Genomic DNA, 11,445 nt, shown 5'->3' on the forward strand with positions numbered 1-11,445 from the left:
ACCATAATCTTCTCAGCTTATGGTCTCAGAAGGTTTTAAAAGTAGCCTCACTTTGAAGAATTTAAGACAAAAACCGGACTTTTGTATTTTCCCACATACTTACTGTTGCTGATGTTCTTCATTCCTTCTTCACATCCTCATTTCTGGCCGGGATCACTTCCCTTCAGCGCGAAGAACTTCCTTTAGAATTTCATGTATTGCAGACCTACTGACAACAGCTTCAGTTGTCTGAAAATATCTATTTTGCTTTCATTTTTCAAGGATATTTTTTCCCACTGGATATGGAAGTCCAACTTGAATTTTGTTTGTTTTAGCATTTTAGAGTCACCATCCCACACTCTGACCGACGTTGTCGCTGAGGAGAAGCAGCCATCATTCTTACTGTTGCCCCGAGTGTAATGTGACCTTTATTTTCTGTCTACTTTTAAGATTTTCTCTCTTTTTCAACAGTTTGACTACAATGTTCATAGTTGTGGAGGCAGGGGTAGGATAGGGAGGAAGAGCACATAGGTCTATGCAACAATAGTAGCAGTGTTTTAGTCCTTAGGTTGGATTCTGTTGACCTTAAAAAAAACAAAAGAATGGGTTATTTTACCAGCTAAATGCATTTATTCTGAAACAGCAGAGGAATCGCAGTTTTGGGACGAGCAAACTATGGCAAAACAGGCAAGTCTGCAGAACAGAGGAGAGGGGCTTGCTTTTATAGGGGGAAGGGAGGAAGCTGGGGGGCGCTTTTCTGCTGAGTTCTTCTTGGCTAGGTTGTTGCTGGGCAAGGAGGGATTCTACCTTTTTCCTGTTGGGGATGGAAATAAAGTAAGCTGCTTCCTGTTGAGGATGCTAGGTCTGCTGCTTACTACCAGTGGTAGTGTGAGAGAGCTCCCCCCCAGGGCTTCTTGACTCCTCTTTAAATGAGGCTTCTTTATTTTCACAGTTGGATTGGGTTGTGGATTCACAGGTGTTCATTCCCATTAATGCTTTATCATTTACATACGTCACATAGTTTCTTTGGTATATAACACAATGAAATCACAAAATTGTATGTAATTAAAATTTTAACAGTGATTGAATGGTGCCAAAATGGAAATACCAACTCCTTCCATAAATCGGGCTGTGACTGTGGAGCAGGGAAATAGGATAGTGGCTGGAGTAGCCTGTGAGATAAAGGGAAGGTTTTTTGGGTTGGTTTTGTTTAACATGGGAATGGCTACAGCTTTCTTTATGTGAATGCAATGGTCCCATAGAGATAAGGAGAATGGGAAGATGCAGGAGAGGGAGAGAGAAGAGAAAGGATGGTCCTTGAGTCAGAGACGGCATGGTATGCAGAGCTCATGAGAGGAAAGAGAAAACTCACCCTGAAGCATGAAGGAAGATGGAGAAAATCGAGAAGATGGGTGCTAAAGCAAGTAGGATTAGAAATTTGATGGTAGTGTTTCCCATTTGATGGAAGCTTCTGTTTTCTCTCTTTTTTTTTTAAAGATTTTACTTATTTGACAGAGAGCACAAGAAGGGGGAGCAGCAGGCAGAGGGAGAGGGAGAAGCAGGCTTCCTGCTGAGCAAGGAGCCCAACGTGGGGCTTGATCCCAAGACGCTGGGATCATGACCCGAGCCGAAGGCAGACGCTTAACTGACTGAGCCACCAGGTGCCCGTCTATTTTCTCTGCTTGTCTTCTATTTTCTGTAATGTCTCAGGCCCTGTCGATAGTAAAAGTGAGAGTTAGGGACAGGAGGGCAGGAGCCCTGTCCTGTACCCTTATTTGAGAATGTCATCAGTTCCGCCTCTTCCTAAGGCCAGCCTTGGCTCTGAAGGTTGAAGGGAAGCGTTTTGAGATGCTGCTGGGCTCTTCTCAGCCGGTGTCTAGGACTGCTGTGCCGTAGCTAACCTGCTTGAGGGCCAGGCAAGCAACCTGTCCCTGCAAAAGGAGAGACTTTGTAAGCGCTGGCTCCACTGTTCTGGCCTCACCACAAGATCTAAGGGAAGGCCTAATCCTTCACTCCACGTTGAAATGATGCCCCAGAGCCCAGGAACCTCTCAGACAGTCTCCGCTTCCAGCTTTTGTGAAACAGGTTTTTTTCCACTCTCCCCAACAGTTTAGTGGATGCAGGCCTCTGTGTGACATTAGTCAGTCTTCTGAGCTTGCTGAGTCTCTTTCCTCATTTGTCAGAAGGGGTTATCAGGCCTCACAGGGAGGTTGTGGAATACCAGGTGCCACACAGATAGGGTGCAGAGGCCAGCCCTTAGCTCTCCTACTTGTGACTGCCTCATCTTCCATTGTCACCGCTTTCGGAAGGAGAGGAGGACAGGCGGCCGGGGCAGCAGGACAGCTGCGCAGTCAGCCAGCGGCGGTTTCGTAGTACTTGTGAATCAGTCAGGTTCTTGCTCTGCTTTCCCTTACCTCCCATGATCAAGTACCTCTTCCCTGGGACAGCTTCCTGCTTTTATTGACAGTTACGTCTGATTCTGTCTGCCTCGCTGCTTATGGGCAGACTAGCTGATTTATCAGCTTCCCTAAAGGGGAGGAAAGAGGTCGAAGATGAGACAGCAGTATTTTGCATGTTGTTTTCCCCAGGTTTCTGTCCTCTGCTCTTGTAGGTATTTCTTTGGGGAAATCTCAACCACTCCAAGTACTTCAGTTATTAGGTACAGTTTGACAACTGTCAAATCCTTCTCTTCAGTCTAGACGTCTCTCCCACGCCGCAGACACACGTGGGTCCAGCCATCTTTTCCTTGATGTGTTACAAACAGTTCACTGTGTCCAAAGCTTGAGCTTGTCACCTTCCTTTGCACAGCCCCTCTGCCCCTGCATTCCTTATCTCTGTGAACTCAACCCTCATCATGTGCTTGCTTCTGTCAGAAGCATAGGTGTCATCTTTCCCCCCTCTTGCTCCTTTACCCCCCGTGCCCCAGAGCCCATCTGTTACCAGGGTCTGTTAATTCTGCCCGCTAAATATCTTTTGCATCCGCTCACTTCTGACCGTACTGTTATCTCGTCTTCATCATCTCCCTCACGACTCCTTCCAACTAGTCTCACTCACGTCCACGCTTTCCCACCATGGGAAGGGAGAGGGACTCTTCAGGGTTGCCAAAAAACAAATTTTTTTAAATTTAAAAACCCGTATTCATAAGCCACCTATCAAACCTGGTGCCCAGTTTATTTGACCTCTCAGCAGTGTGTGACATAGTTGATCTCTCCCCTTTAAGCACTTTCTTCCCTTGTTTCTAAGGCATCAGTTCCTCTTGGCTCTCCGCCTCCCTCATGGCTGCTCCCACTCAGCCACCTTTGCCTTATTCCCCTGCTTGTCACCATAGCAGTAACCCCGGGCGTAGTCTTTAGACTTCTCCATCTACACTTGCTTTCTAGATGACCCTGTCTGATCTCAGAGCTTTAAAACCCCGCTACATGCTGACCACTACTAATGGTTATCTTAGCTCAGACTTCTGTGAACTCTAGGCTCCTATGTCAAACCGCCTACCCAGTAGCTCCACTTGGATGTCTAACAGATACTTCAAATTAACACTCCAGGTTTTATTCCTCAGAGCTTCCCCATCTTGGTACACACTCTATCCTCCTTTTTCTGTAGTTTAGACCAAAACCCTTAGAATCCCCCCTAATACCTCTGTTTCCCATCCACCAAGAAATTCTGGCAGCTCTGTCCTTACAATATAGCCAGGGGGCCTGGGTGGCTCAGTCGTTAACCGTCTACCTTCGGCTCAGGTCATCATCCCAGGGTTATGGGATCGAGCCCCGAGCCCCGCATCAGGCTCCCTGCTTGGCAGGGGGCCTACTTCTCCCTCTCCCATTTGCCCTGCTTGTGTTCCCTCTCTCGCTACGTCTCTCTCTGTGTCAAATAAATAAATAAAATCTTTATAAAAAATAAAATATGTCCAAATCTGTTTATCACCACTCCAACCATTACCAGCGTGGTCTAAACCATCACCTCTTGCCTAGATTCTTGCAGGAATCTTCTCGCTTGCCTCTCTGCTTCTGCCCTTGCCCCTGGCAACCCATTCCCCATACTGCATCTGTTAACCTTTTAAGATGCTGAGTGAATCATGTGACTTCTCTGCTTGGAACCCTCCAGTAAGTTCTCATTGATGACTAGGAGAGCCAGAACTGGGCCTGAGGACACACAGGCCAGAGCATAAGAAGGTAATTTGGGCCTCAGACTTGAAAAATACATCTTCTGACAAATTAAAAAGTCACAGTCCTGAGCTAAGAGAAGACAGAAGAAGGCCCCTTCCCTCAGGAGCTCACAGTTCCCCAGTGGAGCCAGCTTTATATCTCAGTCCACCAACTCCTAGCAAGTACCTGTCATGCTTAAAGGGCTGGACCTGGTACTACGGACTGTGCCTTCGGGGAGCTCACAGTTCCTAGGGGTTCTGGCCTCCAAACCACTCACTAGCTTTCTCAAGTGATACTATCCTACAGTAACAAGGAAAACAAAACAAAAAGAATGAATTTAGGGAAAAGAAGACAGAGCCACAACAGTGGCTTGAGTAGAATTCAGCAGAGATAAAGGAAAGGCTTTATAAGCTGTGGAGCTGGAGAAAAGAAACCTCTCAGGGAATCAGCAGAATTTGGCAACTTGGAGGTACAAGCAGTATATGCTAGAAAGGAGGTCAGAGATAGGGAGGGAAAGAACTGGACCGGAATAGTCAGGGTAGGATAGGAATCAGAAGCAAAGAGCAAAAGCCACCTGTCATCTGAGCTTTGGCCTCCCTGCCTGCCTACATGGCAGTCCTTTAGCATGAGACAGCCCTCGTCTTGTTCTGTGCCCTCCTGTGAAGGCCACACTCTACACACAGCAGGAACAAGTCCCCAGACCAACCACAGGCGTGGGGCCAGGCGCTGCTGTTCCTAAGGAGTGAGTAAATAAATCTGTTTGAGAGAGAGAGAGAACTATATGGGTGTTAGCTGTTGTTATTTTTGTCATCATTACTATTGAGATGTCTTCCCTCTTATGTTGCTCCATTCTGGGGGGAACTGGTAGGTTGAAATGCTAAGGGATAGGAGCGTGATCAAAAGCTTAGCACCAGGAACTGGGAGCTGGGAAGTTAGGCCCCACAGAGCAGCCCTGAAGTATGGAAGCAGTTTTCAAGGCTGTAGCAATTGACCGTGTGCTCCATTCAGATCCTGAGTTAGAGGCCCAGGGCAACACCACCCCCACCTGCAGTAATAGATACCTAGCCTCAGAAGGCACTGGCCTGCCTGCCTATGAGTCTTAAGGCTTTAAGTCTGCTTCTTTTCTCACAGGAGTCCAAAGAATTTTTCTGTCTCTTGTCTTCCCTTCCTCAAGCCTAAAGGCATCTAGGAGATGCACAGTCCTGGTAGAGAAACCCAGCTTCCACAAAATCATCAGATCAGGTCAGCAGGGGTGCAAGGGAACTCTCTGAGCCCAGTATCCTCTCTCCTCAACCTGTGGTCCAGGCCTGATGGCTGAGATGTCCCTCTTGACGTATTGCGTCATTTCTTTGACCCACCAAATCCCTTGTTCTTTGCAGAGTGCCAAGAAGAGTCCTAAAGGTGCAAGGGTTTTTGATAAAGGCTACACAGAGCTTTGGGGAGATGAGCTCCCTGGCCAAGGGTGTACAGAAGTCAGGGCAAACAGCCAGAATTGGCTGGTGCCCACCCTGGCCCAGAATGCAATTTGGCAGGCACCTCATGGGGAAGGGCTCACAGGACTGCTAGGCAGGTGCAGGGCTCAAGTTGCCTGAGCTGCTCTGAGGCCAGAGTCTGGGAGGAGCCAGAAACTCTTCCAGGAATGGCACTTTAACCCTTCCGTCTCGGGAGTGCGGACTTTCACACCCTTCCCCTAGCAGGGCTTGAGTTCAGAGGGTTGAGGAGTGTTGATTTAGTCAGGCCTCTTCATTCCGTAGGCGGAGAGGCTGAGGCCCAGGGTGAGGGAGTTGCTCTAGTCCCTACAGAATGGGCCTGTTGTCAGGGAAGGCTCCTCAGAGGGAGGAAAGGGAGGGAAGAGGGTGTACGTAGTGAGGACCACGGGGCCAGAGCTCTGCTGCCGGAACAGAGGGTGAGCTTAGAGGACGGAGCCCAGCCATGCTGCCGTTGAGCTGGGTGACCAAATTTAGGATTTGCCTCTCAGGGCTAGGCCCCTGGTCCGTGTCTTGTCCCCACATCCCCCCTGCTCCTAGCCGCGGCTGCTGAATCTGCTCTCTTTAGCCTAAGGAAGTCCTAGTTCCGGCCTTTGGAGAGGACTCTGGGAGCCACCGCAGGGGAGGGCAGCCGGCCAAGCGGGTGAAAGTTGAGGAAGGCGGGCAGCTGCACTAAGCTGTCTGAGGCAGCAATCTGCCGGCAGGTCCACCTAGCCAGCCAGAATCGGGGAGCTGTTTACTTTCAGTTTTCAGCTCTTGCAAAAGTTTTGTTTCGTTTCCAGCAACTAAGTCTGTGTTTATGTTACTTAAGGGAACTGCTCTGGAAAAGAACAAAACTTCAGCCCTGATGCCAGGCCCAGAGGTTCCTTGGGCAGAGGGCAGTGGAGTGGGGAGAGCTTGGCCAGGCCTGGGGGCATGCCTCGGGGAGGTACAGCACGTGACTTCTGCTCTACCTAGGGTGACGTCTGAGAACAGCAAGGCCTCATTGTGCTCTCTGCAGCAGGTGTCGGCTCCAGCTCCAGCCTAGCCTCTGGGTTTTGCAAGATGTTGTACCTGCCCAGACCCTTGGTCACATCTGAATTTCATTTCGCCTTCTCAGTAGACCTGGGTAAGAAGGCCAAACTGAAGTTCCCTTTGGTAACAAAGATACCGAGACCCAGAGAAAGTGTGTGTCTTGGCATCAAGCAAGTGGACAGTTGGGCTTGGCCACAGACCACAGACCATTTTCCTTCCAGTCCATCCTATTGCTTCCCCTCTGAGAAGGTCCCAGGAACACTCTGAAGCAGGGGTGAGTGGGGAGACCTGCACCCACCTTCCTGGGGGCAGGTGGTCTGTTCAAGGGGATCCATCTGGGGACTAGAGTGGAGAGAACCCAGAACACGGTGGCGTGGACCAGACCATATTTCAGTTCAAAGAAGAGGGCTGGTCCTTCCTCAGGGAGCTTTTGGAGAAGACACTATATCACAGGGACCTGGCCAAAGAAGGACCCACCGGGCGGAAGCAGTTCCTGGGTTACAGAGCACCTCCTCTCCCATCATCTGCTCACGGAGCCCAGCCATGCTGCAGTTGGGCTGGGTGCTCAAATTTAGGATTTGCCTCTCAGGGCTAGGCTGCTGGGCTGTGTATCTTGTCCCCATCCCCCCCTGCTCCCAGCTGCAGCTGCTTAGTCTGCCACTCTCCAGCCCCAAGGAAGTCCTAGTCCCGCCTAGGGGAAGGCAGCCAGCCAAGGGGGTGAAAGTTGAGCAAGGCAGGCATCTCTGCTGAACATGGGGCCCTGCTTTTTTCTGGGCACCTGGGTAGCCAGGGCTCCAGCAGGAGCATGGGAGGATTTCAGAGCAGCAGTCAGTACAAATAGGGGTGTCCTTGCTCTGAGCAATTTTACCTCTGCCCAGCCCCTCCAAAGTTGTGTGTTTTGGAGTAACAGCTCTGATGAAGGAAGAACCTTTACTCCTAGTCAAGGTGTTTTTTAGACCCTAATGAGGTCAACAAAAGCCAGCTGCTGCTGAGTGTGTGTTCTCTGTCCTTCCACACCCCAGCTCTGCCTAGTACACAGAGCCAAGCCCTGTCCCTGGGCCTGGGCCATACAGATAAGGCCCCCTAGGTTGCCCGGTCCAGGTGTGGGTGCTGGGAAGTTGGCTAAACCCGCCACCCTTGATTCAGTTCCAGGGCAGATGTTGGCCCAGCCAGTCAGGTGCAGGCCTGTGCTCACGCTGTTCCCTCCAATGAAATAACCTCATCCCACCCCCAGTTCTGCTGAAACTGCCCATCTCGGATCTCACCTCTGTGTGAGGCCTCCCCTGTCCCTCCTGGCTGTTATGAATTGCTCCTTTCTCCATGCTCCCGAGTTCTAAGCTTCATCTCTGTGACTGTTGGCTAGGTCAGCATCTGTCTTCTCCCCTCTGGCCTAAGCAGCCCTGTGGGGACGGAAACCATGGCTACTTACTGTCCTTAAAAATTGATCGGGTTGAGGGGTGCTTGAGTGGCTCAGTCGGTTAAGCGTCTGCCTTCGGCTTGGGTCCTGGGATTGAGCCCCATGTTGGGCTCCTTGCTCACCAGAGAGCCTGCTTCTCCCTCTCCCTTCCCCCCCTCCCCTCATCACGCACGCGCATGCTCTCTCTCTCTCTCAAAAAAAAAAATAAAATCTCTTTAAAATAAAAAAAAAAAAATTTATCGGGTTGAATAGATCTTAGGCTCCTGAAAGGCTTGATGAGTCACCAACAAAAGGTCTTTGATGGTCATTTCATGAACTGAGGTACTTAGCCCTTCCAATGATGGAAAACAAGACCCACCAGAGCCTCTTGAAAATGGTGCTTCTTTTTGGCAGATGAGGACACAGAAGTTTGGTTTAGGATTTGAGATAGGGGACTATGCTCTTAGGCCTGTTTTCCCATTTAACTTCTAGAACAAACATCTCTGTCATCCCCTTTCACTGTAGCAAAGAAAGAAATGGAAAGTTAAGGTACAGCTGGTGACCCAGAAGATCGGTCTGCAGTGTAGCCAGGGGACTGGAAGGGGATTCGCTGTTACCTCTAAATCCTAAATAGCTTACGAAACAACAGTCTTGGATCTTGGGAGTACAGAGGGAGACTTAATGCTCTACCAAGCCCCTGAGAGGATCTGACCTAACCGAAGGCCTGGCGCATGGTAGGCCAACAACCACTGGTTCTAGAATGAATAAGATGTTTTCTCTAAGAGGCAGTCTCCTCCCCACCCAGTTTCAGACTCTGGTCACCATGGCTTGGTCCCACCCATTCACTGGTCTAGCAGCTACCAAGTTCCTGTCTTGGACCTGGCCCAGTTGGAGTCACAAGCATCAGACTCAGTCCATGTCTTGCAGGAGCACCCATCCAGTTGGGGTGGGGCTGGGGGGCAGGCAGTGGCTGGGCGACTGACCTACCCGGCCTGAGGCATTATGCGGTACAGGTGCCTCTCATATTTTGAAGGAAGAACTTCAGTCGTGAACAGAGGGTGGGTTTCTTTTTTTCTCTTTCAGCCTAGGCCTGCCTAGAAGACACAGCCGTATTTTCTCATCTCTACTAGCACCACTCTACTCTTGGTTCTCAGGCAACCCTAACTGGGGGCTGTCAGTGCTGAGAGTTTGCTCAGGCTCTATGGACTCCTTTAGCATTTAGAATTCCAGATTGGCAGGTAATCCTCAAGGTTGCCTGGCTTCTACTCCCCTTTTCACATTCTGGCTGCTATTCTAATTTTTTTAGTAGATCACTCTGTCCTGTCTGAGCTATGGAAGTCAAGAACTGGGTTCTGAGGGCGCCCGGGTGGCTCAGTCAGTTAAGCGTCTGCCTTCGGCTCAGGTCATGATCTTGGGGTCCTGGGATCGAGCCCCCACATCGGGCTCCCTTTTCAGCTCTCTCTGCCCCTCCCCCTGCTCATGCTGTCTGGCTCTCAAATAGTCTTTAAAAAAAAAAAAACTGTGTTCTGTTCATTTCTATCTCCTCATGGTAGGCATTAAAAAGGTTAAATGAAGGAAAGAAGGGATTACTAAATGTTACTGATCACAGAAGCAACTGTAGCTGGGCCTCAGTTTCCCATTAACAGAATTGCAAGTGGCAAGGAGGTAGTTTCAGTCTCTGGGGTCTCCACCAAGCTGATTCTCAGTGCCTGGTGAGTGGTATGGTGAGCTGCCTATGCCTCCATCAGCTCGTGAAGATCTCAGCTCATGGATTTGAGGACAGAGAAGAGATACCCATCCATAGGGCAGGCTGTGTGCTGTTGAGGTCAGCCAGGTTCACCCGCGGTGGCAACTCTCGTCTCCTTTCAGCACTGCCCCTTGCTGTCTGCCGGCTGCGTGGGGTGGCTTTTCTGTAAAGCATTGAGCTCCTTCAGGGCAGGAACCTGGTACAAAAAGTAAAGTGGGGTGGGAAGCAGTTGAATGAGCAAAAGAATGAGTCATAGAGGAGTCCAGAAGACCACCATGTCATAACCCAAATGTACACTAGGACCTTAAAGGGGAATTAGTAATACCCAGTCAGCCTGAGGCAGGGAAAGATTGAGTAGGAGGGCCGTGGGCATGTGATTCACGTCACCTGCCAGCTCTCGGAACTCCCAGGGGCCATACTGAGAGTGTATTATTCACCAACATCTTCTCCCTGGGAGTTGGATATATTCGCATGGTCACCTGTGGAACAGTTACAACTCAGAAGACAAATGACTTATCTACATTCATGCAGCAAGAGAAGGGATGAGGCTTTCACCCTGTCCTGGAGGGGACTCCTCCTCTTGGCTCTGCCACTCCAAGCTGTGGGACCTTGAGTTGATTTAAGCCTGAACTCTAGTTTCCTCTCCATGACATGGGAACAGTGTACCCACCTGTGGGGCTGAGGTGAGGGTTAAACAAGATCAGGTACGTAAAGTGCTTTGTAAACCAGTCAGCTCTATATCAACATTAGCCAGAGGACCAAAATATGAAAGGAACCATTTTCGGGGGTGACATATCCTCAGTGCTAACCTAGCTGACTTCTTCCTCTTCAGGACAAGAGTGAGGCCTCCAGCAGAGCCTTGTCCAGAAGGCCTTGTCGTCCCAGACCTAACTCGCTCCCTCCCAACCTGCCTGAGGAAGAAACTCGCAGGATCGCACGGATATTTTCTTCCCAGTACTCCCAGAAAGACTAATACAGACCGAAAGACAAAGGGAAGGACCCACCTGCCCACCGTCCTTCCACCTTGTCCGGCTTGCATGAGGCGCAAGGTCTGCTTCCTTCAAGGCCACGAGAGCCCTGAAACCACCACCAGCCTAGTTCGTGGGTGCCTTGAGACCCATCCAGCGCAGCCTGGAGGAACATCCCAAACCAGTCCAAAGTCCACCTGCCAGGCTTTCAGCTTCTTCCTTCTGTGGTGAGGCAAAGGCTAGAAACAAAATGGACTCCAGTACCCAAGTGGAACCACCCATCTTTTGACCAAGGGACCCAAGCAGGCATGTGTCTCTCAGCTGAGAAACTCCTTCCAGTGTCTTTGATAGCCTGCTGCTGACAGGGGCCCACCTTCTGCTTGAATATCATGGGCCATTTTTGCCTTGAAGTTTGGGTGGGGTAGAGGAGGGGGTGACGATTGTGTGTGTTGTGCATAGCTGAGGAAATCCTAGGGCCACCTCCAGTTGATTTGCTTAGAAATAAGGGTATTTTATAGATATAAATTATTTTTATGCTGTGTTGAATTAATAGAAAAGGAGGGGGAAAATCACCTCCTTCTGACTTTTCATGATTATCTGAAATTCTAACCATGCTTTTAACTTATTGTTTTTACCCAGCTCTGAAGGACATTGTTCTTGCCTGTGTTTGAATAAAATCATATTGGTATTTGTGTTCTGTACACAGGTGTTT

The 11,445-nt window shown here is 49.8% G+C and overlaps 1 protein-coding gene across 4 annotated transcripts in view; it reads left to right on the plus strand.

The window, feature by feature from the left end:
• Window positions 1–11,421, plus strand: part of C2CD3 (C2 domain containing 3 centriole elongation regulator) — a 130,594-nt gene extending 119,173 nt beyond the window's left edge. For 3 of the 4 annotated variants that reach the window (XM_034666350.1, XM_011219850.3, XM_034666351.1), the window contains one exon: window positions 10,598–10,882. In XM_034666350.1, coding sequence (XP_034522241.1) covers window positions 10,598–10,738 — 141 coding nt within the window. In that variant the 3' untranslated portion in view covers window positions 10,739–10,882. Of the gene's footprint in view, window positions 1–10,597 lie in introns of all 4 variants that reach the window. The other variant, XM_019795390.2, reaches the window with a different exon arrangement.
• The last annotated feature ends 24 nt before the right edge of the window (window positions 11,422–11,445 follow it).

The sequence above is a fragment of the Ailuropoda melanoleuca genome, chromosome 8 (genome assembly GCF_002007445.2).
Source record: "Ailuropoda melanoleuca isolate Jingjing chromosome 8, ASM200744v2, whole genome shotgun sequence".
Classification (NCBI taxonomy): domain Eukaryota; kingdom Metazoa; phylum Chordata; class Mammalia; order Carnivora; family Ursidae; genus Ailuropoda; species Ailuropoda melanoleuca.